Source organism: Eschscholzia californica, unplaced genomic scaffold (assembly GCF_041429995.1).
Source record: "Eschscholzia californica isolate CP2 unplaced genomic scaffold, dmEscCali1.0.p SCAF_5, whole genome shotgun sequence".
NCBI lineage: Eukaryota > Viridiplantae > Streptophyta > Magnoliopsida > Ranunculales > Papaveraceae > Eschscholzia > Eschscholzia californica.
The window spans coordinates 21,585,610-21,611,323 of NW_028238472.1; the positions used below are offsets into that span (position 1 = coordinate 21,585,610).

The window sequence follows — 25,714 nt, forward strand, 5'->3', positions numbered from 1 at the left end:
TCAAAATAGGGGCATTTGAGCAATACTTGGAAACAAGGGTCATTCTACCGAACTATTTTGGGTCAAAGGTCATTTGACCCAAATTCCCACGTATAACGTATGTTTGAATGTACCGTACAAGGTTTGCAGTAATTCACGAATTAGTGGAAGATTCCATCATTTTGGGCCAGTAATACCTTGCGGTTAGCAGTTGTCTGACCAACACTCCAGGTCTGGTGTGGTTCCCGCAAGAGCCCTCATGTTTCTCTTTTATTACGTATTCCTGCTCGTTTTCTACCAACCTTCGTAATATATGTGCAGTAGATCTTCAATATAGTAGGTCTTCGATCAGAGTATACATGACACTCGTCCTTCTACCTGAGCGAGCCTCACTCGCATCTCTTTGCGTCTAGCCATAGTTTAGACGCCTGACTATGGTACCAATCCATACCAGTGAACCCATGTACAAAATTATGATACCAATGAAATTCCTAGCTAACAAGATTGAAGGATGAAGTAAATCAAAACTATTTCAACATTCTTAATAGTACAAATCTTTAATGACTTGCCAAGTAAAATACAATCTTCCAAAACTTACGAAGCCAAATACAAGGACCAAATGATGGCCATGTTTTATTTATTTAGGTATCGTTTAGTTTTTACACATTCTCGGAATCTTCCGTAGAACTTATTTATCTTAAAATAATCAAATACTTAATACAAGGAGGAGTTTTCGAGCACAACAATCATCAACCACATTCTCAGAATCTTTACAGGCTCCAATTTAGATTCTAATTGCTAGTTAGATGTTGTACAAAATGAACACTTCAATTTGAAGACTTTATTAGAAACAATTTAAGCATAAAAATTGTCATTTGAAAAGATTTTTCAGCCTATTTGAAGCTTCTAAGATGCATTTTCTGTGACCGAAAGCGCTAACTCTAATAAACTCTTCACCCCCTGGACCAAATCCAGTACCTGGAACTGTACTTATGTGTGTCTTTTCAAGAATTGTATCAAAAATATCCCATGAACACAAACCAGGGAAATGAACCCACAAGTATGGTGCATTCTTTCCCCCATAAACCTTCAAACCAATTGATTCGAACGTCTCCACCATTATTTCTGTATTATCTTTGTAGAAGTCAATTACACCCCGTATCGCCTGAAACATAGATTCGAAAGGATCAATAAATTGAGTAAAATGCGTATATAAACATAATGCCGACTTTATACCCTTTATATATGAATTAGAATGATTATCGACTTCATATACGAGCCTTGTACTAACCTTGTAACCTTCAGAGGAAAGACAAGCAAGTCCACCAGCCTGAGCAATATTAGAAGCACCATTGAAACAGGTGCAGACGATTCTGTTATAGTCGTCTATGACCGGAAACCCATTTGAATAAACAAGCTCTTCAGGGACTACTGTCCATCCAAGACGAACACCAGTGAAACCCGCGAATTTGGAGAAGGATGATATCTCAATGGCAACCTATACATAATAAAAACCATAGTTAAAGGAGAGAGGGAAAAAACAAGCTGAAGGCTATCTTCTTTTACGGCTGACAAGGTTAAGAAGATGGTTCATACTGTATCATACCTCTCTCGCCCCAGGAATTTCGAAGATAGATTTTGGGCTGTCATCTGAGATATAAGCAGCATAAGCAGAGTCATAGATAATGATTGATCCATTTCTCCTTGCAAATTCCACCAGCTTTTCCAATTGATCCCTTGATGCAGCATAACCGGTTGGATTGTGTGGAGAACAGAAGAAAATAATATCGGTTCGAGCTGTAGTAGATAAGTCGGGAAAGAAATTATTCTCTGGACAACACTTTAAGTACTCTATGTTCTTAAACTTGCCACTTCTCTCTTCAAATTGACCACCTCTGCCCATTATAATACTTGAATCAAGATATCCCTGTCATACGAAAAAAAAAAAAAGATGTTCTGAATTAACGGTCAAGACAAGCAGAGGAAGGCCTTTATTCTTTTTCTAAAAACCCTTTTCTAGTTCTCTCTCATCCCGGAGGCCCATATTAGTGGCTTAGCAAAGCCTCTACTGCGCAAGCAAGAAGTCAAATTTGGGTTTTTGTTGTTTCCTTCTCTCGGATAGAAGATAACTATCACCAACAAAAAGTATATATAACAATATTCAGTCATGCCCAAATTGTGAATCATGGATTATATTGAGTTAATGTGATCATATATCACTTGAATCATATTTGGGAAAACGCTTACATGTACTTTAACTATATTTTCTTCTTCACCTTTTTTGGATTTTGTAGAGATAACAATTGGAAATAACCATACCGGAAAGGAGGGGTCTTGCACGGCCGTTGTGACATCGGAGCCCAGAAGCAGCTGAGAGAGGAAACTTTGTATCAGGTTTGCAATTCATGTAAACAGGAAAGAATAAAAAAGTGATAAGAGAATCATAATATTTATACATATATATATACATGAAAAGACCGATGCAAGTTGCAGGAAACTTTGAAAATTACAAGTTAACAAGAAGCGAACTTTGAGATAAGGGTAGCCAAGGAAAGAGGAAATACAAAAGGATAATTCTAAATAAATGAACTTTTCGGTAAAAGATGTTGTAATATTCTTATGAGATATGATGTTCGTATTTCTATCAAATCATGGTACTTGAAGTAGAATTATCTTAAGTAACTCAAATACCTGAATGCGAGAAATGTCACACTGGGCACCATCTGATACAAAAATTTCAGTTTCTTTTACACCAACATCCCGATAAATCGTTTCAGCAATTGCCTTCCTCAGTTCCTGGTATAACATAGAAATCGACCACCATTAGCAAAATGCTTAGGTGGTGTACAAAAGCACCATATAAAACTGAACTCTTGAACGTAGTTTAATACTTTCGTTCAAAGCGTGAGACTTCCAGATCTCCATGTACATAAAGTCTCGTATCAGTTAAAATGTAAGAGGCAGTTTCTAAAAATTGAAGAGGAGGTTTAAGGGGCAGCTATAGGCAGTTTCTAAAAATTGGGATGGTTTCCAATTTTTTGGCTCAATAGGCAGTTTCCAATTTTTTTTGGCTTATAATATATATAAATAGGGGTTGAGTGCTTTGTAATCAACACACCAACACAAGCAACAACAACTCTTCTTTAGAGAGAGCTAAAGAGAGAGAGCAAGTGAGAGAGAAATTTTGTGTTCATAGTTTTGAGCGGTGTTTAATTTCTCGGTTGTCGAAGATCTAGTATAGAAGGTAAATTTCTATACGGTACCATCTTGGGACGAACTTGCGGGTTGTGTTAGTCGTCTTCATCTATCCTTCAATAAAGATTTCTTGTTCGCCCGAGGACGTAGGCTTTAAAGCCGAACCTCGTTAAATTCTGTTCGCATATTTGATTTTGGCTTAGCTTTTCGATTAATCTTCATAATCGGATCAATTTCTAGGATAGGTTCGATAGCTTCCGCGACTTTTAGTTATAACAATTGGTACCAGAGCCTTGTTGAGATTGAACGAAGAGAAGATGGGATCGAGAAGTGGTACGGTCAAAGCAGGGAAATATGAGATAGAGAAGTTCAATGGGAAAAACGATTTTTCTTATTGGCGGATGCAGATGAAGAATCTGTTAATCTCGCAGAAATTACACAAGACGTTGACGGGAAAGAAACCAGGAGATATGTCAGATGAGGATTGGGAGGAGTTAGATCTCGAAGCACGGGCTACCATTATGTTGTGTCTTGAGAGGGACGTGGCGTTCCTAGTAGACGGAGAAACAACGGCGGCGGGTGTGTGGTTAAAGCTAGAAAGCAGTTTCATGACGAAAACTTTAACAAATCGGGTCTACTTAAAATCCAAATTATTCACATGTAGAATGGAAGAGGGTTCTTCTATTCAGGAATATGTGAATGGGTTTGACAGGATTATCTCAGATTTGGAGGATATTGATGTTAAGGTTGAGGATGAGGACCAAGCCCTCATATTGTTACTTTCATTGCCTAAATCCTATGAGAACCTTGTTCAAACTTTGATGCTTGTTGGTGATAGTCTAAGCATGGAAGAGACGAGAAATTCGTTATTAGCGGATGACCTTCGTAAGGTTGCTACTAACAGTATGGCGTCGGGTGGAGTAGACAAGGATCAAGCACAAGGGTTGTTTGTAACGAGGGGGAGGAGTAATGAAAGGGGAAAGGGAAAGGGCGGGAAATCTAGATCCAAATCTAGAGGCTCTTTTAAGAAAACGTGCTTTAGTTGTGGTGAGCTTGGCCACTTTAAAGCGGCTTGTCCAAAGAGAAAGTTGAAGCAAAAGAACGAAGACTACAAGGGGAAACAAGAGATGCAAGAGGCGGGATATGTGTCAGAAGACCCGGATGAATGTTTCTCGGTGACAGAGGTGTCAGAGAAAATCTTCGATAAGTGGATGCTTGATTCAGGGGCGTCACACCATATGTGTCCAAATAGGGAGTGGTTTACTACCTATAGGAGTATAGATGGTGGTACAGTTATACTGGGTGATGATAGTATATGTAAAACTGTGGGACTCGGAACAATACGGATCAAGATGCACGATGGAGTGGTGAGAACATTGACGGACGTAAGACACATACCCGATTTGCGGAAAAATCTAATTTCCCTTGGTGTGTTGGAGCGGAACGGCTGTAAGATAATTATAGAGAATGGCTCCATAAAAGTCGTTAAGGGTTCTTTGGTGGTAATGAGGGGTACTCGTTACGGTAATTTATACAAACTTTTGGGGACAACAATTACTGGAGATGTAGCAGTAGGAATCAGTGGAAGGGATCCAACGGCTAGTACGAGGCTTTGGCATATGCGCCTTGGGCATATGTCAGAAAAGGGTCTATCTCTGATGTGCGGGAAAGGCTTGTTGAAGGACATGAAGAAGCCTTGCATGGAGTTTTGTGAGCATTGTGTGTTCGGGAAGGCACACAGGGTGACGTTCTCTACAAGCAAGCACAGGAGCAAAGAGGTGTTAGACTACGTACACACCGATGTCTGGGGACCGGCAAAGTTACCTTCCAAGGGTGGTTCCAGGTATTTTGTTACATTCGTTGATGATCATTCGAGATTTGTCTGGCTTTATTTTCTGAAGCATAAGAATGAGGTATTCAACACATTCCTGGTGTGGAAAGCAATGGTTGAGAACAAAACTGGTCGAAAGCTGAAGACGTTAAGGTCGGATAATGGGACCGAGTACACGGATGGGGCATTCAAGGAGTTTTGTAATCAGGAAGGCATTGTGAGGCACTGGACAGTAGTAAACACACCTCAGCAGAATGGAGTCGCAGAGAGATTGAACCGTACACTACTTGAGAAGGCTAGATGTATGCGCTCCAATTCGGGACTAGGCGTAGAATGGTGGGCAGAATCTGTTGCTACAGCTTGTTATATTGTGAACAGGTCTCCACATTCTTCTTTAGATGGCGGCATACCTTACGAGGTGTGGTCAGGTGAACATGCAGATTACGGGAGACTTAAGGTTTTCGGTTGTACGGCCTATTACCATGTTAAAGGTAACAAACTTGATAATAGAGCAAAGAAGGCAATTTTCTTAGGATATGCTACAGGAGTCAAGGGTTATCGGCTATGGTGTACGGAAGACAAGAAGTTTGTAATCAGCAGAGATGTGGTGTTTGATGAGTCATCTATTGTAGCTATGGCGAAAGCTACGGTGCCTAGTTGTGGTGATGTTGGGTCTACTAAAGCTCAAGTAGTGGAAGTAGAAATCGAAGACCAACGGATTTCTAGGAATCATGATCAGGTGGAGCATCAGGATAATACTCAGGATGAGGAAATTGATGAACCCGATCATGAGGAGGTTCAAGGGGAAGGTACACAAGTTTTACAACAACAACAGCAGGATGTTTCGGTACACACTAGGCCGAAACGGTTATATAAGCCGGTACAGAGGTTAGGGTCAGACAAACCTCTTAGGCATTATGGGCAGGCAAATCTGGTTGAATATGCACTCTCGGTGGAAGACGACGAGCCGGTCACCTTCAAACAAGCTATTACCGCGGAGGAAAGAGAGAGTTGGTTGGTTGCTATGCAAGAAGAGATGGAGTCTCTTCACAAGAACCAGACATGGGAGGTTGTCCCATTGCCCGAAGGTAAGTCTGTTATTGGTTGTAAATGGGTGTACAAGAAGAAAGAGGATTCTTCCGAGATCAAGGGTACAAGGTATAAGGCAAGACTAGTGGCCAAGGGTTATGCACAGAAAGAAGGGGTCGACTACAATGAGATTTTCTCACCAGTCGTGAAACATACTTCTATTCGGGTGCTATTGAGTATTGTTGCTCATAGTGATCTTGAGCTGGAACAACTCGATGTTAAAACCGCCTTCTTGCACGGAGATTTGGAAGAAGAAATTTATATGGCTCAACCTGAGGGATACAAGGTTGAGGGTAAAGAAAATCAAGTATGTCGTTTGAGGAAGTCTCTTTACGGATTGAAACAATCCCCTCGCCAATGGTACAAACGATTTGATTTTTTCATGCTAAAGCATGGTTTTCGCAGAAGTGACTATGATTGTTGTGTATACATCAAAAAGCTTCGCGAAGGTGACTTTATTTATCTCCTTTTGTATGTGGATGACATGCTTATTGCTTCTCGAAGCATGGTGGAGATAGATAAGTTGAAATCTCAACTCAGTCAAGAATTTGAGATGAAAGACATGGGCGCTGCAAAGAAGATACTGGGAATGGAGATTAAAAGAGAGCGGTCAAGTAAGAAACTATACTTGAATCAGAAAGGTTACATCGAACGAGTAGTTTCTCGGTTCGGGATGCAGGATGCGAAGGCGGTGTCAACACCTTTGGCACCACACTTCAGGCTCTCGGGAAAACAATCTCCCACTACTACGGTGGAGAAGGATCATATGGATCGTGTACCGTATGCTAGTGCAGTTGGCAGTTTGATGTACGCTATGGTGTGTACTCGTCCAGATATTTCACAGGCGGTCAGTGTGGTTAGCAGGTTTATGGCAAACCCAGGGAAGACACATTGGGAAGCTGTGAAGTGGGTCTTGAGGTACTTAAAGGGTACCGTTGATACGGGTTTGTGCTTTGGTGGAGACACATGTCAGGTAAGCGGTTATGTTGACTCGGATTATGCTGGCGATCTAGATAGAAGACGATCTACTACTGGTTATGTATTTAAGGTACATGGTGCTCCAGTTAGTTGGCGATCGATGTTACAATCTACAGTTGCGTTATCTACTACGGAGGCCGAGTATATGGCTATGGCCGAGGGAGTGAAGGAAGCATTGTGGTTGTGGGGTCTTCTGGATGATCTAGGGATTAAGCAGGAGTGCGTGGATGTATGGTGTGATAGTCAAAGTGCGATCCACTTGGCGAAGAATCAGGTCCATCATGCTCGTACTAAGCATATCGATGTCAGGTATCACTTTGTACGAGATGTCATAGAGGAAGGTGATGTTTCTCTCATGAAGGTACACACAGATGAGAATCCCGCGGACATGTTGACTAAAGTGGTGACATGTAGCAAGTTTCAGCATTGCCTGGAATTGCTACAAATCGGCTCGTGTTAAGTTGCCCGAAAGGGCGTAATGGCGACAAGGTAATCTTTATGTGAAGGGTTGGTAGAACTACGGTAGGCTTGATCCTATAAAAGGGTACGTAGGCAGCCATGGACATATGGTGCAGTCGGATGAAGTTACAAAAAGCAGATATATCTTACAAGGAGTATCCTGGTGTTCGTCCAAAATTTGAAGTATATCAAATTGTGTACGAGGTGGAGAATTGTAAGAGGCAGTTTCTAAAAATTGAAGAGGAGGTTTAAGGGGCAGCTATAGGCAGTTTCTAAAAATTGGGATGGTTTCCAATTTTTTGGCTCAATAGGCAGTTTCCAATTTTTTTTGGCTTATAATATATATAAATAGGGGTTGAGTGCTTTGTAATCAACACACCAACACAAGCAACAACAACTCTTCTTTAGAGAGAGCTAAAGAGAGAGAGCAAGTGAGAGAGAAATTTTTTGTTCATAGTTTTGAGCGGTGTTTAATTTCTCGGTTGTCGAAGATCTAGTATAGAAGGTAAATTTCTATACGGTACCATCTTGGGACGAACTTGCGGGTTGTGTTAGTCGTCTTCATCTATCCTTCAATAAAGATTTCTTGTTCGCCCGAGGACGTAGGCTTTAAAGCCGAACCTCGTTAAATTCTGTTCGCATATTTGATTTTGGCTTAGCTTTTCGATTAATCTTCATAATCGGATCAATTTCTAGGATAGGTTCGATAGCTTCCGCGACTTTTGGTTATAACATAAAATGTAAGACGAAATACAAAATTATGATAATACCTTGTTGCCTTGCTCAGCTCCATATCCTCTATAACCAGCAGCTGTTGATAGAGCACGTGATTGCTGGAAAATTATATAATGGTTGATCTCCTTAGTCAAAAAGGAAACTAAATCTGTTGTTCAATCGAACTCATCAAAATTAATTGTGAATCATTTGAAAAGCGTTTAAACCTTACCGCAGCCATACCCAATGTAATGACATCTGGAATAGGCTCTGTAGTATCGCCGATCCCAAGACTTATCAGCTTTGCATCCGGGTACTTCTGGTTATGCTCATACTCATGCCTAGAAATCTTAATTGTATCACACGAAAAGAAAAAAAAAAGTTAAGCACAAGACACTTGGACTATGATCATATGCAGAAAGTTGTAGAAAACTATGCGAAGAATAGGTAGACCCATCTTTCAGACTATAATGACCATCTACAGGAAAGTATAACAAAATCTTCTATAAATGCATACAATGGGTCCCAGTCGAAATCTTATAGCTGAAAGTTATTATTGAAATCTATTCAAGACCATGAAGTTGAAGCCGAAGTCCTACTATATAGTTTGAAATAAATAATGCGGATCTTTAAATGTTTCCTTTAGAAGCTGAAGCCCTTCTAACACGTAATGAGCTATAGAAAAACATATTTTAATAATTTTAAAAGCAATAACAAGTGACATAATGAACAAAATGAGATAAGCACAGAAGACGAGTAAACTGAAAAGATTCAATCGATTTACCTCAGGAAACAAATAACCATTTCGGAGTTTCTCTAAGTTTGCATTTCTAGGAACTTTTGTTTGAAAAGCTGTATCATAATCCAACAGAAAAATATTGTGAGTAGGATGTAGTATTTTACATATTTCAAACTAGACCGAAAATAGAGGATTAATAACTCAGGGAAGGATATGAGAACGTCGGAAGCGAATATCACCTGTCCTAATAGTCTGGCTTCTGATGGACATCCCAAATCCTCTCTCTTTATAGACAGCCATTGAACTGCAACAAATGAAGTAAATGTAAAAAAGCAACTATGCATTTAGTTTTCGAACTAGTCCGTAAGAAGAAAATTAATCTTTACATTACCTGGTCTGTAACAGTTTGGACGGATTTGTGGCCATCGATAGGTGAATTTGATACATAGTTAGTTTGAGTCTTGCTTCCTCAAACTCAAATTACGTTCAAAATACACTTTGATACTGTATAATGTATATCAAACACTTAAATGTGATATGATCAGTAGCACCAGTTCGATATATATAGAGAGCGTAATGTTACACTGCAAGGTGGAAATCCTCGATTGGATTACATTGCCTGACCCCAACCTCGGGCCCACCCAAATATGTTGATGGTGGGTGCCATAGAGTGAATAGATGTGAAATGAACTATCTCATTATAAGACTTTCTTTAATGAACATTAGTTACCCTACGCAACAATGCACTTCGATCAAAACTCATTACGTGAAGAATGTTACCATTTTCCACATTCGTCACCTAATTTTTCCTGTACTTCTGTACTTGAATCCTCAGAATTTTCCAAAAGAAGGATTTAGAAATCTCCTAGAAATGTTGTACCATGAGAAGTAAAGACTAGTCTTAGCTTGCCTTAGAGACCGTCGATACACAAAAAGTCCGTGTTGGTTTTAAGTTCTTTTAATCTTCATAGTCTCACATGAGAAAAATAGTAATAATTCTTTTTAATACAAATGGTGTTGAAAATGACTCATTGGCTATATCATATTCTATCTAAATAACTACAAGCCGTACGAAAATGAAATTTGTGAAGCACCAAGGTAAGAATAAAGAAGTTCCCTGTCAAACCTAGAGAAGTCCCCTGTCAAACCTAGAGAAGTCCCTTGTTAAACCTAACAAGCACTAAGGTAAGCATAAAGAAGTTCCCTGTCAAACCTAGAGAAGTCCCCTGTCAAACCTAGAGAAGTCCCTTGTTAAACCTAACAAGCACTAAGGTAAGCATAAAGAAGTTCCCTGTCAAACCTAGAGAAGTCCCCTGTCAAACCTAGAGAAGTCCCTTGTTAAACCTAACAAGCACTAAGGTAAGAATAAAGATGAACGACCCGTAAAAGAACAATCTAAATTCGGTCAAACTTTCAAAGAGAACTTGCCACATTACTCGGGCATAAAATTCATCAAAAACTTTTGCGAACCTAGCATTTCCATTACCAAGAAGGTTCCTGCTACTAGAAGAATGTCATGGAAAGGTTATATTATACTTTTCTATGTACACATGCATGGAAATCTTATTCTCTCAGACAATAGGTCAAATACATTAAGGGCAATGGGTTGACTCATATATAGGTATACTAAAACAAGTCATCATCTTACAAAATTAAAACACTAAAACTTGACTAAGAAAATGAATTTAATATCAAGACATTTTTAATAAACTTCCTACCTATTTCCCATGGTTCTCTACCCACCTAATTAATAAAACTAATGAAAATGATTTATTTCTCTTGTCTATTTTCAGATTATGAAATTTCCACTATTTTTTATGAAGTTTCTCACTTCCAAGAACACATTATAAAATCAAACTCCTTCTATAAACCCACCTCTAAACAACCTCAGGAAAAACAAAGCAGAAAATGACTTTACTATATGAGACAAAAATCAATAAGAAGCAGTCGAATGCCATACGTATGAAGTGGGGAGGAAAAGAATTTAGTGGGTGGTTTGTAACTAATTTTCTGAAAAAGTGGGAGGGAGAGAATAGTGGGTGAGTGGTTATTTTTTAGCAGTGAGAAACCGTGGTTTTTGTGGTTGGTTATCAAAAAAGTGGGAGAGAATTAAGGAGGCTCTGATTTAGTGGGTTTGAAATTCAATTTTAGTCGTTAGATTAGATAATTCTTGATGAATATCGGATGGACGTGAATATCCATGACATAAATCTACGGCCGAGCTCAAAAAAGGCCATTGTGCTATATATAATAGATATAGAATTAAGGAGGCTCTGATTTAGTGGGTTTGAAATTCAATTTTAGTCGTTAGATTAGATAATTCTTAATGAATATCGGATGGACGTGAATATCCATGACATAAATCTACGGCCGAGCTCAAAAAAGGTCATTGTGCTATATATAATAGATATATATATATATATATATATATATATATATATATATATATAATGTACAAGCAATACAAGATTCAAACATTAAGTAAGAAGCCAAAATTAGTTCAACAAAAAAAAAAAAAAAAGTAAGAAGCCAAAATGACAGAGAAGAGAAAAACATTACATAATTATCATCAGACTATATGTTGAAAATGGGACTCCCTAAAATTATCATCAGACTATATGTTGAAAATGGGACTCCCTAAAATTACTTAGCTGTGAGGTGTCTAAGTGAGGACAATATTGTGCATGGGGGAGGGGGGGGGGGGGGGGGGGGGGGTTGTGTGAGACAAGTTGTGTGTCTTCACCAATGTTAAATTTGGGTGGCTTGTGAGAGCTCAAGACAGGTACAAAATTGTCTAACACGGCGCTAAAAGATATCGAAAATTAAATTTAATAAAGTCCATAGCAACGAGCATTGGGCATTTGGACCTTTGAAACCGCTTAAAATCGGATTAAACTTATTTTAAGCATTCTGTCATTTTATTTTATTTTATTTTCGTGTTTAAAGCCCAGTTTCCTTAAAAAGTAGAAGCAATAAATCCTGCTTTATGCTTTTTGCTTATCCGATAAGCAACACGGTGATTAGAAAAAGAATTCTTCTTCTTTTACGCTACTCTTTGTTCTATTTCCTTCTTTCATCTTCCCTATCAAGTTTGCGTTTCATAAGTGCCAAGGTTCCTGTCAAAGCTAAAAATCGTAATGGGAAATGATAGAGTGACTTAGAAATTGGTACTTAGAGGGTGACATATTTCCTCATTTAGAAACAAAAGCGGTCCCCACCGTAGTCAAACTTTGAAAAACCCTTGTCTTTTAGTGATTCCACATCAGCTGGGCATTAAAATGCCCAAAAATTTGGGCACTCTAGCATCTCCCAATCGTAATTGACATATTGATCTTCTTGTTAACATCAATTTGGTTATACGATCAATCTAGTTTTACCCAAAATTTTATTTTCTCCTTAAATTTGTTCCTTCTATATTATATTCAACTACGAAAATAGACTTGATTCATGAGTTGTTCTTCATGATGAGAAAATATGGCTAATATGTGTTTAATATGAATTGTCTACTTTCATTGGAACTCTATCTATTGAGATATGAGACGGATCGAGATGAAGTGATATTAGACATATCAATGGAGTGGTCCGACCAAGAGTCCTAATGCAACACAAAGTGGGTCGACCAAGTCCTAATGCAACACAAAGTGGATCGACGACAGCTCCTACCGAATTGGATTAACATCAATGAAGTTTTAGTCGATCCTAACTATTGTATTTTATGTTTATCTAAATACCTTTCCTTGTACTATAAGTACACATTGTATCTTCTCCCTTAAATGTACAAGTACGAATACAAGATACAAGAAGATTATTTTGTAACGTATTGGTTCTCATATCTCTCCCGAGCTTTCAATCTTCACATGGTATATTAGAGCAGGTTTGATATCAAAACTTAGGATTTCCTTTCTCTCTTTCCTTCATGGCTACCCCTATTGATATCTCTTTTGAAACTAATTCAACTATGGCGACTAATGGCTCTTCTGAACATTTGATCAAAAAAAAAAAATGGCTCTTCTGAACCAATCCATACGCGTTCATCTCGTCTTTGATGTTCATCACTCTGATTCTCCTACAACCGTATTAATCACACCTTCAGCGGAGATAACTATGCCTCCTGGTCTTGAGCTATGAGAAAGGTTCTCCGTACTAAAGACAAATTTGGGTTTGTTGATGGATCAATTTGATAAGAACCTAAGTCCTTCTCTAGGCCAGCCAAAGATAAACTTAATATTAATAGAAAACTTTATTAATAATTTCAAGATTCATATTCCTATCTACTATGAACTCAGCCATATATATAGGCTACAACTAGCCAAATTAGACTCTAACTAGGACTCAATATTTAGAAATATCGAATTATAGAAACTCCTAAATTAGTTGGAAACTTTAAAATATAGAAACTCCTAAATTACTTAGAAACTCTAAAATATAGAAACTCCTAATACTAAATAACTATAGAATATCTCCCAAAATATAGAAACTCCTAATTTTAATATAGAGAATATCTTTCTCTATCATTCCCCCTTCTTTGACAGCATCCTTGTCCTCGAGGATATTCTCGATCATAGTTAACACCGGGTCTTCCTCCTGTTCGACACTTGGTAATTCATCATCAACTGCAGTATTGGGGAGAAGTGCCTTCCTTAACACAGAAACATTAAAGACAAGATAAATTTTAGCTCCTTCTGGCAACTCCAAGCGGTACGCTACTGGACCGATTCTTTCCAATATTTTATATGGACCATAGTACCTTGGAGATAACTTCTGACCCTTCTTACTGTAGAACTTTGTCGGTATGGTTGTAACTTTAAATACACGTACTCTCCTATTTGAAATACTACATCCCTTCGTCCCTTGTCAGCATATTGTTTCATCTTATTCTGGGCAGTATGAAGATGACTCTTGAGGTTGGAAAGAATGTGACCCCTTCGTATAAGTGCTTCATCTAATGTCGCAGTTTGTGCTTTACCCGGAATATATGATGCTAATACGGGAGGTGATATACCATATACTGCCTCAAAAGGGGTTAGTTTTGTCGATGTATGATACGAAGTATTGTACCAATACTCTGCCCATGGTAGCCATATAGCCCAGCTTTTTTTGTTTATCTCCTACGAAGCATCGCAAATACGTTTCTAAACAACGATTCACCACCTCGGAGGTCATCGGTTTGAGGGTGGTATGTTGAACTCATCCTCAGTGCAGTGCCTTGTAAGCGAAATAATTCTTGCCACAACTTGCTAGTAAATACTGCATCTCTGTCGGATACTATAGATTGGGGAAAACCATGCAACTTGACCACCGATTCCAGAATTTTTTTAGCAACTGTAGCTGCTGTGTATGGGTGTTTTAATGCCATCAAATGGATGTACTTAGTGAAACGATCTACCACTACCAAAATTACTGTTTTTTCTTTTGACTTCGGTAATCCTTCAATGAAGTCCATAGATATAGCAGTCCATATAGTTGTAAGAATGGGTAAGGGTTGTATAAGACCTGCAGGAGAGAGGGTGCTATATTTATTTTTTTGACACGTGTCGCAACTAGCAATATATTATTTGACATCTTGATGCATCCCCGTCCAGTAAAACAACTTTGAAAGTCGCTTCATAGTCTTCAGTTGCCCTGCATGCCCTGCAGCCGGTGATGAATGGAACTCAACCAATAACAATAGTTTTCATCTAGATTTTGGACTTATCAATAACTGGTTTCCTCGCAAGTACACTAATCCATCCTTTACCGTTAAATTCTTCTCACTGAAAGAGGATTTGTTTATCTTTTGTATAAAATCTACTATCCACGGGTCTGTTTTTAACTCAGGCTTTAGATCATCCATCCAAGCACAACTCACATATGTAATTCTCTATAATTTTCCGGACTCATACTTACAGATAATGCATCGGCTACTTTATTTTGCCTATCAGGTTTGTACTGAATTGTATAATCGTAACACAATAATTTCGCAATCCATTTTTGTTGCATGGGGTGGCTGCTTTAGCTTCCAAAAAATGCTTCAAACTTTGTTGATTAACCTTCACTATGAACCTTCTCCAAATGAGGTAAGGTCGCCATTTAGTGATGGCATGAACCATTGCTAATAGTTCCTTCTCATACGTAGATAATCCAAGGTGTCGTGCCCCTATCACCTTACTAGTATACGTTATGGGTCTACCTTCTTGCATCAGATTTGCCCCGATTCCTACCCCACTTGCATCACTTTCAATTATGAACTCCTTACAAAAATTTGGTAATGCTAATATTGGGGTAGTCGTCATAGCGGTTTTCAAGTTGTTGAAGGCTTTAATTGCTTCCATGGTCTATTTGAAACTATCCTTCCTAAGAAGTTTAGTCAACGAAAAAGCCAATTTACTATAATCAACCACAAAGTTTTGATAATAGCCAGTGAAACCTAAAAACCCTCGTAATGCTTTTAATGACTTCGGCAATGGCCAGTCTATAATGCTTTGAATCTTGCTCGAATCCACTTCTACACCCTTAGATGTGATGACATGCCCTAAATATTCAACTCTCTTGGTATCAAAAGAACACTTACTCAATTTGACCTTGAGTTAGTATTTTTCTAGTATCTGAAATACTTCTCTAAGGTGTTCAGGGTGTAAATTTCAATCTGAGTTATAAACCAATATATCATCAAAGAAAACCAACACAAATTGACGTAGCTGACTTCTGAAGACATGATTCATGAGATGTTGAAAGGTAGTTGGTGCATTGGTCAACCCGAAAGGCATGACAAGAAACTCATAATGACCATCATGTGTCTGAAAGGCAGTTTTATGTACATCTTCCTGTTGCATCCTATGATGGTACCCGGACCTTAAGTCTAATTTTGAGAAATACAAAGCCCCATGCAATTCATCTAACAGTTCATTCTTTTGACCAAAAGCATACCTATGATGTCGAACATTAATTGGTGAATTGTTGGGATGTAAAGTAATGCGATGATCGTGACTTCTCCTGGATGGCAAACCTGTTGGTGTTGAAAATACCACAACAAATTGTCTAATCAAGGATTGAATTTCTGTATCTATATTGGAATTAGCTTCATCGTTTTTTTTCACCTGAAATTTGGCACAAAACTTCCAATGACCCTTGTGTGAGGAGTCGTTGCATGGCATGGCTGCTGGCGATCTTCACTTTTCATCCTCTTACACCTTCCAAACTAAATTGTTTACCTTGTATAGTGAATTTCATTGTTAAGTACCTGAAATCCCAAGTTATTGGCCCAAGTGTTTGTAGCCAACTTACTCCTAATACCATATCACAACCCCCAAGTTTCAGTATATAAAAATTTCCCGTGAAAGCATACTCATTAATCTTATACTCTAGGCTAACACATTGCCCTTCACAAGTAATTCTTGACCCTTCTGCTACCATAACTTCAAAGGATTTGTCAAGTACAGTTTTAATACCTAGCTTCTTCGGGATGGAAGCATCAATCAAATTATGTGTACTACCTGAATCAATTAAAATAATAACTTGAGCCCGTTTGATTTCACCTTGGAACTTCATGGTTTGTGGTGCAGGGAAGCCATCCAATGCATGCATAGAAATCTCCACATGTTCTTCTTCTTGTGTGTATACCTCTTTATTAACTCCCTCACTTTTTCAGTTTTGTTTGCATCCTCATTATCTTCTTCTTTCTCAATGAGGAATAAAGTTTGTGTCTTACATCGATGGCCACGATACCACTTCTCATCGCAATTGTAACATAATTTTTGTTTCCTTCTTTCTTCAGCCTCAACTGATGTGAGTCAGTGAATTACGGGTGCTTCATTATTAACCCGGTTTGGTATTATTGGTGGTCTTGAGTTCAGTGGTTTTGCATTGATAAGGGGGTTTGGTCTTGTAATACTTCTATAACTTTGGCGTCTCAAAGAGACTTTTTCGTCTTGTAATCTAGCTATAGACATTGCCTCATGTAAGTTTACTGGATTAAAGGATTTGGTTTCCAGTCTAACCTCATCTTCTAATCCACTCATGAAGCAACTCATTAAAAAATTATCTGGTGAACCATTAACCATGTTTGAGAGACGCTCAAATTCTTCTTGTTGAAAGATGGATCCTGTTTGTCGTAATTTTGCTAGTGCAGCCCCTGCATCTTCATACGTCGTTCTCTCGAAGCGACCTACAACCGCTTCGGCAAAATCTTCTCACGAACGAAAATAGTTACCTCTTTTAGCCCATCGATACCATTGTAATGCTTTCCCATCTAAGTAACTGATTGCAAACTGAATCTTTTGGTCTTGTGCAGTGTCATAAAATTCAAAATATTGTTCAGCTTGAAAAATCCATCCTTCCACATCTGATCCGTTAAACCGTGCAAATATAACCTTTCACCTTTAAAACGATCACTTCTTTGAGACACAATTTCTCTATTTTCGACCAATCGACCAATCTTCTCAATCAATAATGATTGATTTACCGTCATCTCAGTCATCTTTTCTGCCAATTCACCTAATTGCTTCTCCATTCTTTCTTTTTTTCTTATCGAGTTTGTACCATAAACGAGATTCTCTAACGAAGATAAAAGTAATGCGAAAGCGAATGATGGGAGCGTTTGCTCTGGATACCAATTGATAAGAACCTAAGTCCTTCTCTATGCCAGCCAAAGATAAACGTAATACTAATAGAAAACTTTATTAATAACTTCAAGATTCATATTCCTATCTACTATGAACTCAGCCATATATATAGGCTACAACTAGACAAATTAGACTCTAACTAGGACTCAATATCTAGAAATACAGAAATATAAAAACTCCTAAATTACTTGGAAACTCCTAAATTACTTAGAAACTCCTAAATTACTTAGAAACTCTAAAATATGGAAACTCCTAATACTAAATAACTATAGAATATCTTCCAAAATATAGAAACTCCTAATTTAAATATAGAGAATATCTTTCTCTATCACTATTCCCAAACCTACTTCTCCCTCTGAGTTACATTTATGGGAGAGATGTAATGATCTTGTCGGGAGTTGGATAATCAACTCAGTTGCACCTGATCTTCGCTCTTCAATTCTTTATGATAACGATGTCGCTGATGTTTGGCGAAATTTAACGATCGTTTCTTTCAAACCAATGCATCGAAGGTTTTTCAATTAAAACGTGTTATCTCTTCCTTACGACAAGAAGGTTTGGACGTTTTGTCCTATTTTACAAGTCTTAAATCTCTTCAGGATGAATTATAACCCTTACTCATTGTAGAACCATTAATATGTGGGCATGGGAAATCTCTTATTGATCACTCCAATCAAGAGAGAGCCATAAAGCTTCTTCAAGAACTTCATGATCGTTTTTCCTCCATACGGAGTCGAATCCTTCTCATGGATCATTTTCCATTTATATTGAAGATTCATAGCGTTGTGAAACAAGAAGAAACTCAACAAAATATCCTTCTGAACTCGCTTCCACGGTTGATGCAGTTGCCCTAGCTATTGGACGGTTTGGTAATCATAATTCGAACCGTGCAGGTTGTTCGGAGAAACCACGTTTTAAGCGACAAAGACCCTTTTATGATCATTGTGGTCAATACAGACATCTACAGTCTACAAGCTATAAATTTTATGGCTATCCGGTCGCATCCAACCAACACCACTCGCTTCCATGGTCGCTGGAGGGACAGAATTTGTCCACTTTACAAACTACAGAGGTGCCTTCAGCTGCAACGGTGCCTCCAGCAACCTTCGTAAGTATAGACCAGTACAAGTACCTGGTCCATCTATTAGAACAACAAAGAAGCTTTGCAGGCACCCCCGCCTAGAACTAGCAAGGACCGTTTATTAATTTTACAGGTACCGCACCTTTAGGTTATATATTTTGCAGGCTAATGGTTCAACTTCTACCGATAATTTACAAGGTATGCATTTCTTTTCCTCTAAGTCTCTTTGGGTTATTGGTGCCGCAAGGCCCATCTCCTCTTCACTCTCATCGTTTTCTTCTTCCTCTATCGCTCCTCTGAACTACTTTGTTCGTCGTCAAGACGGCTCTCGGGTTCGTGTTTTACACATTGGTTCCATGTTTTTTACTAAAGATTTTTATCTTCACAATGTCTTACATATTCAATCTTTTAAGTTTAACTTAATCTTTGTCTCTGAAATTACACGTGCTCTTTCATGCGATGTAACTTTCTCTTCTCATGCTTGTTTCTTTCAGGACCAGCCCACAACTCGGATGATTGGAGTTGGTGATCCTCATGAAGGTCTCTATTTCCTAACACAAGTCCGAGTGTTTTCAGTTTCCGCTTCTAGTAGTAGTCCTATTAGTTTTGATTTATGGCATTGACGCCAAGGTCACCCGTCTTTAGCTAGATTTCAATATTTTTTGTGTCGTTTTCCTTGTATTAAGTCTTCTATGATTAATAAAATTATGTGCATTATATGTCCTCAATCCAGACAATCACCTTTACCTTTCTCTACAAGCACTTCTACTACTTCTCGTCCTTTTGAACTTGTTCATGCAGACTTATGGGGTCCATTTTCGGTTCCTTTTTTAACTTCTCGTGATTATCTCACTCTTGTTGATGATTTTTGTTGTACTTGAGTATTTCTGATGCACTCAAATCTGAGACAAAACGACAAATCTTAATTTTTTTTTAACTATATTAAAACTCAATTCCATTCTAAAATTGCCTCTTTTCAAAGTGGCACGGGAAACGTCATCTTTCCCCAAATTCAGATTTTTCGTTCCGACAATGGAACGGAGTTTATGTCTCATGACCCCCACTCCTAGTTTCAAGACCATGGCATTATACACCAACAGAGTTGTGTCTATACACCCCCAACAAAATGGGGTTGTTGAACGTAAACATTGCCACATCTTAGATGTTGCCCGCGCTCTTCGCCTCCAAGCTAAACTTCCAATTTCTTTTTGGGGGGAGTGCACTCTCACAACTGCTTACCTCATTAATAAACTTTCGACACCACTCTTGAGTGACTTATCTCTGCATGAAAAGTTACTTGGTTCTCCTCCCACGTTTGATCACCAACATTGGTTTGGTTGTCTATGCTTTGCACATAGCATTAGGATCTCTCCAAAATTTGATTCTCGTGCTTCACAGGGAATTTTTGTCGATTATCCTCATGGCCAGAAAGGCTATAGCATCTATGACCTTTCTACGAAACACATCTACGCCTCTCATAATGTGGTCTTTCATGAATCTCGTTTTTCGATGGAGTCGCCTCCTTCCTCTCCTCCTCATCGAACACCCTTTCTTTACATCAGGATGATCGTTCGTATACGTACTCGGCAAATCCTTCGCATGGATTATGCCTCACTGAGGTACCCAAAGACGACCATTTCTCAGCAGTTTCGATCGATTCATCACCTGTCTGTATGGGTGCTCCATCTCCAGCGATACTTCCATCTGCCTCGGTGCCTAGAAATTCATCTGAGCCCATTTCAGACCCAATCGATATGGGCACCACTGTCCCTTGTGATGCCCAGCGCCCGAATTCTTCAGGCACCTCCTCGATTTCTCTCCATGTCATCGAATCTGACCAGATTCCTTCTACACTTATGTCATCTCTCTCGAACGTCCCCATTTCTGACGCAGCAGATACAATTGCCATATCTTGTCCCCCAACGTGATCGCTGACTGCCGTCTTTTCTCTCGGATTACTTATGTAATATCGCAGTTCAACCTTCAACGATTTCGGTTTCGTACCTCCTTTTTTATCACATCTCTTTTGACAAATTTTCATCAACTCATAAAGCTTTTCTCACACCTGTCGTATCCATAACCGAACCATCCATTTTCACTCAAGCTAGGAAATCCCCGCATTGACCGGAAGCCATGGCTAAATAAATTGAGGCTCTCAAATCGAACAATACTTGGACTTTAACACCCTTACAATCTGGTAAACATCCTATAGGATGTAAATGGGTGTATAAAGTTAAGTTTTGTTCTGATGGGAGCATCGAGCATTATAAGGCGTGTCTCGTCCCGAAAGGTATACACAATTAGAAGGTCTTAATTATTATGAGAACTTCGCTCCCGTCGCCAAATTGGCCACGGTTTGCATTCTCCTTTCCATCGCGACCATTAAGGGTTGGTCCCTTATCGACTTGATGTCAACAACGCATTCTTACAAGGTGACCTTGACGAAGAGGTCTACATGAAGTTGCCTCCCGGTCTTTCCCCTCAGGGGGAGTCTCGCTTTTGTAAGCTCGACAAATTGCTTTATGGTTTACAACAAGCCTCTGGGCAGTGGTTTTCCAAATTCTCTTCCGCTCTTCTTCAAAGGGGTTTGTCCAATCTCTGGAAGGTTACTCTCTTTTTTCCTACACGACTGCATTTCTATCTCTTTACGTCCGCGTATACGTTGATGACATCATTATCAACGGAACATGTTCTCGGACAATCTCTGATCTCAAGTCTTTTTTGGATCAGACTTTTTTGCTTAAAGATCTCGGACGCCTACGATATTTGTTTAGGAATTGAGGTGTCCTGCTCATCTCAGGTATTTTTCTTTTTCAAAGAAAATATCTTCTCGATATCTTCTCTGACTCGGGGTTAACTGTTGGTCGCCCTTCTCCAGTTCCTATGGAGCAGAAATTAAAACTTGATTCTTCGACTGGTACACTCCTATCCGACCCCACGCCTTTTAGTCGGCTGATAGGTCGCCATCTCTACCTCACTGTTACGCGTCCTGAAAACACTTATGCGGTTACTTATTTAAGTCAGTTCATGCACTCACCCTATTTCGATCATCTAGATGCGGCTCATAGAGTCCTTCGATATCTGAAGGTATCTATTGCCAAGGGATTATTCTTATCAGAGTCTAGTTCTCTCCTTGTCTCTGGATATTGTGACTATGATTGGGTTGGTTGTCCTACAACCAGACGATCCACAACGGGCTACTTCACTATGTTGGGTTCCAACCCCCTTTCATGAAAGTCTAGAAAGCATCCTACCGGTGCTCGATCTTCTCTTGAGGTTAAGTATCGTGCCTTAGATACTCTCACTTGGAAGCTTCAATGGCTCAAATACATCCTACATGATTTTTGGATTGATCATGATCCCCCCGTGCCGGTTTACTGCGATAACCGTGTTACCTTACATATAGCAGACAATCCAGTTTTTCATAAGCGAACCAAGCACATCGAAATTGACTCTCACTTGGTTAGTGAAAAGATTCAGTCAAAGCTTATTGCTCCCCGCGTGAGACCAACCAACGACCAGCTAGCTGCCACTTGGTGGTGAAGCCTTTAACAAGATTATAGGCAAGTTGGGCGTCATTTTCATTTCTGCTCCAACTTGAGGGAGAATATTAGACATATCAATGAGTGGTCCGACCAAGAGTCCTAATGCAACAGAAAATGGGTCGACCATGTCCTAATGCAACACATAAAGTGGGTTGACCACAACTCCAACCGAATGTGATTAACATCAATGAAGTTTTAGTCGATCTCAACTATTGTATCTTATGTTTATCTAAATACCTTTCCTTGTACTATAAATACACATTGTATCTTCTCCCTTAATGTACAAGTACGAATACCAAATACAAGAAAACTATTTGTAACATATTGGTTCTCATATCTCTTCTGAACTTTCAATCTTCACAAGAGATCTGACGAACAAGATGAATCCAAGATATTGGAAGATATGAAAGATATTGATGATATATTTTCTTATATTTAAGATATTCTTGTAACTTTGTAATGATAATATTAGATAGATTTATATCGTTTCTTAGTTTAGTTAGGAGAAAACCACAATTATATTAAAATGAATCACCACAATTGTGAGGAATAAAGTATGTAGTCGTTGTGGTTTTCTCCGTGGATAGATGGACGTAAACAAAGAACACCATATCTAACGAGGTTCAGTCGGATATTACGACCTACATCCTCGAAGAAAACCACAACTTACATATTTTATTCCTCACAATCGTGGTGATTCGTTATAATAATTTATCTAGTATTACAGTTAGATAGTTACAAGAATAAATATAAGAAAATATATCATCAATATCTTCCAATATCTCGGACTCATCTTGATCGTCAGATTTCTTCATCTCGATCTATCTCATATCTCAATACTATCTCTTTAGAAAAAAGATTCAATATCAGTTGTTTATTTTGATTTGAACTCTCTCTAAAACATTTCTTTCTACAGAAAAACTTCGTCTTTTACTTCTTCCAACCCCTTGACTAAAATGAGAAGAACATAATTGAAAAAGATTAGGATTGTTGGTGTCTATTATTTATTGATTCATAAGTTGTTCTTAGTGAATAACAAAATAATGGTTAATACTTATTCAATATCAAATAGAGATCTGATTAAATAATACAATTAACCTGGTAATTTTTATTACTAATTTAATTGGTTAAGGTCATCATCAAATAGAGAAGTCTTAATATTATACAAGAGAATATAGGTAGAAAACGAATCTATTTTACTTGCAGTGATATATAATGAAGAGAAAAGAATCATAAACAAATCCAAATCTCAACTTTGAAGAAGTAAATTCAATGGGTGATGGAAAACCATTGACCTTAGTCATTAAATAAAGAAGAATCTAACATATTGTTAATTTTTAAATTTCACTTGAGGTTTTCAATTTTACTTCTAAAATTTAATTTTGTATAATTAGCTAAGATGTGGGAAAACTTGGAATCTTAATTGTTCATTGAAAACAATGAGGAGGTAGCTGCATAAATAGACTGATAAGATATAAATTAATGAAAAGTAAATGAGACTCTTCCCTAGCTAACAAATTAAGATAGTTATTAGCAAGAATTTGATCAAAAGAAAACTCTTACCTAGCTAACCAATTAAGATAGTTATGAACAAGAATTGGATCAAAAAAAAAATAGAGTATACAATTGTAATTTATAGATAGTTTCAGCCACTTTTACCCGGTCTTAGTTAAATAGATTGACTATGCCTAGAAACCCCCTTGTGTTATGGATCAACACACATTCAATGAGTGTTTTGACCACTTCCATTTTAATCTGTAATAATACCTTTAGAAATCTTCTTTCAAGTCAAACATTTGTCAATTTGTGGTGGCCTGTGGTGGCCGCGACTTTGAGGCATAAACAATAATACAGGGGAATAAATTCTCCAAAAAATCTATGTTTTTTGTATATATTTTTGGGGCATTTTATATCTTAACTCAAAAAATTAACTTGATCAAACATTGGCTCCTAGTTCTCATCTTCTCTATCCACCTTCATCACCATAAATTCCCAGCACCACCATTTCGACCAGCATTGCCACATATTCTCTCTCCTCTCTTATCTCACTGTTACCCTCTCTCTCTCGGTCTCTCCCTCTCGCTCTCTCTCACTGCCTCTCTTTATTGCTCTCACTATTTATGTCTCTCGATCTCTTATTGTTATCTCTCTCAGTCTTTCACTGTTTCTTCTTTCGATATCTCATTGTTTCTCTCTCTTTCTCTCTGTTCCGGCGAAGGGAATTGTTCCCTTCGTCAAAACCAGACTTCGAGGAGGGGTTCGGGCAAATCCTACGAGAATTTTGTGGCCACAAAACGTTTGTGACCCTGACCATTTCGTGGCCACAAAACGTTTCCTGACCCTAAACATTTCGTGGTCACGAACTCTCTGAAGAGAGATTTATACAAACCGCAAGAGAGAAGGAAAGAGATAAAGACTTCGATAAACAGAGATAGAGACTGCGAGAGAGAGGGAGAAAAAAAAAAGAGAAACTAATCTACAGAGAGATATGTTTACAGCGAGAGAGATGAGAGTGATCTACAATGAAAGAGAGAGATCTAGAGTGAGAACGACAGAGAAATAGTCAGTGAGAACTACGGAGATCGAGAGAGAACGAGAATGAGAGATAATTTGAGACAGTGGGAGAGAGTGCGCTAGTGGGAGAGAGAGAAGATGAAGATTAGGGACAATGTTTGATCAAGTCAATTTTTGGATTAAAAGAAGAATATCCTCTTTAAATCAATCTTTATTTAAGTGATTCTTTTTGCCCCGGAGTTTTTTTTTATTCCCCAAAGCCGCGACCATTGTGTTTTGTGCAAGTTCCAGAGGGTAACAGACCAGGTTCTACCTTGAATAAGGAAGAGTGTAAAAATTTGTGCGATAAGTTTTTAGTTTGACCAAAAAATCATATGATAAAAATAAGACGAATAATCACTCGAATTCAACTAAATAAATTTTGGAAAGCATAACATAAGTTAATTAACAATACAAATTTAGGTTGGAATACCGGTTGTTGGTACATTGACTGCTTCAACTAATTCATTGGAACGATTAATTCATGTATATATTATATTTAAAATGAAATTAATGGCGTGTACCATATGTATATATATATATATATATATATATATGCATATTTAGATACATGTACTAATAATCATTTAAATAATTCCCACAACAAGAATCCAAAGGCTGCTAAGTTCCGGAATTCAGGATTACAGTTTGAGAAAGAGCTCGGCTATATTTTTGGCAATACAACTGCAGTAAGTGAGATGGCGCTTGCTCCGAATTCTGGTGGAATGTCTTCATTCCTTCAGTACTTAAACAGACAAACATGACCAAACTCATGATATACAATCATCTGTTAGCGCTCAAACCAATGAAACAAACAACCTTCTGATGCTAACACCGGAATAAGAGAGTCAAATGAAATCCAACGTTGTAGTAGACAATAATTACAAAATAAAAGGCATAGAAGATCAGCTAGAGCTTTTAAGATTAGCAACACAAGTATTAATAATTTTA

At 38.2% G+C, this 25,714-nt stretch overlaps 1 protein-coding gene across 3 annotated transcripts; it reads right to left on the reverse strand.

The window, feature by feature from the left end:
* Positions 1 to 573: 573 nt before the first annotated feature.
* Positions 574 to 23,852, reverse strand: LOC147537795 (putative LL-diaminopimelate aminotransferase, chloroplastic). 3 transcript variants are annotated; one of them, XM_086642663.1, is made up of 11 exons: positions 23,774 to 23,852; positions 9,376 to 9,715; positions 9,224 to 9,288; positions 9,030 to 9,097; positions 8,478 to 8,594; positions 8,302 to 8,364; positions 2,671 to 2,775; positions 2,299 to 2,349; positions 1,586 to 1,906; positions 1,271 to 1,477; positions 574 to 1,144 (listed from the first exon to the last, which is right to left on the reverse strand). In XM_086642663.1, the coding sequence occupies exons 2-11, from the start codon at positions 9,429 to 9,431 to the stop codon at positions 851 to 853; spliced, it is 1,347 nt and encodes a 448-aa protein (XP_086498789.1). In that variant the 5' UTR covers positions 9,432 to 9,715; positions 23,774 to 23,852; the 3' UTR covers positions 574 to 850. The 3 variants fall into 3 exon arrangements, with proteins under 3 accessions (XP_086498789.1, XP_086498791.1, XP_086498790.1); XM_086642665.1 differs by lacking the exon at positions 23,774 to 23,852 and adding an exon at positions 12,968 to 12,985 and having other exon boundaries at positions 9,376 to 9,742; XM_086642664.1 differs by lacking the exon at positions 23,774 to 23,852 and adding an exon at positions 10,285 to 10,944 and having other exon boundaries at positions 9,376 to 10,110.
* Between the last annotated feature and the right edge of the window lie 1,862 nt (positions 23,853 to 25,714).

Excerpts from the sequence above, each read along its gene's own strand:
- LOC147537795 (XM_086642663.1), bottom strand. The coding sequence starts at position 9,431 with ATGTATCAAATTCACCTATCGATGGCCACAAATCCGTCCAAACTGTTA. Across the intron at positions 2,350-2,670 it reads GTGACATTTCTCGCATTCAG|CTGCTTCTGGGCTCCGATGT; the intron begins GTATTTGAGTTA and ends TTCCTCTCTCAG. Across the intron at positions 1,478-1,585 it reads AAATTCCTGGGGCGAGAGAG|GTTGCCATTGAGATATCATC; the intron begins GTATGATACAGT and ends TATTATGTATAG.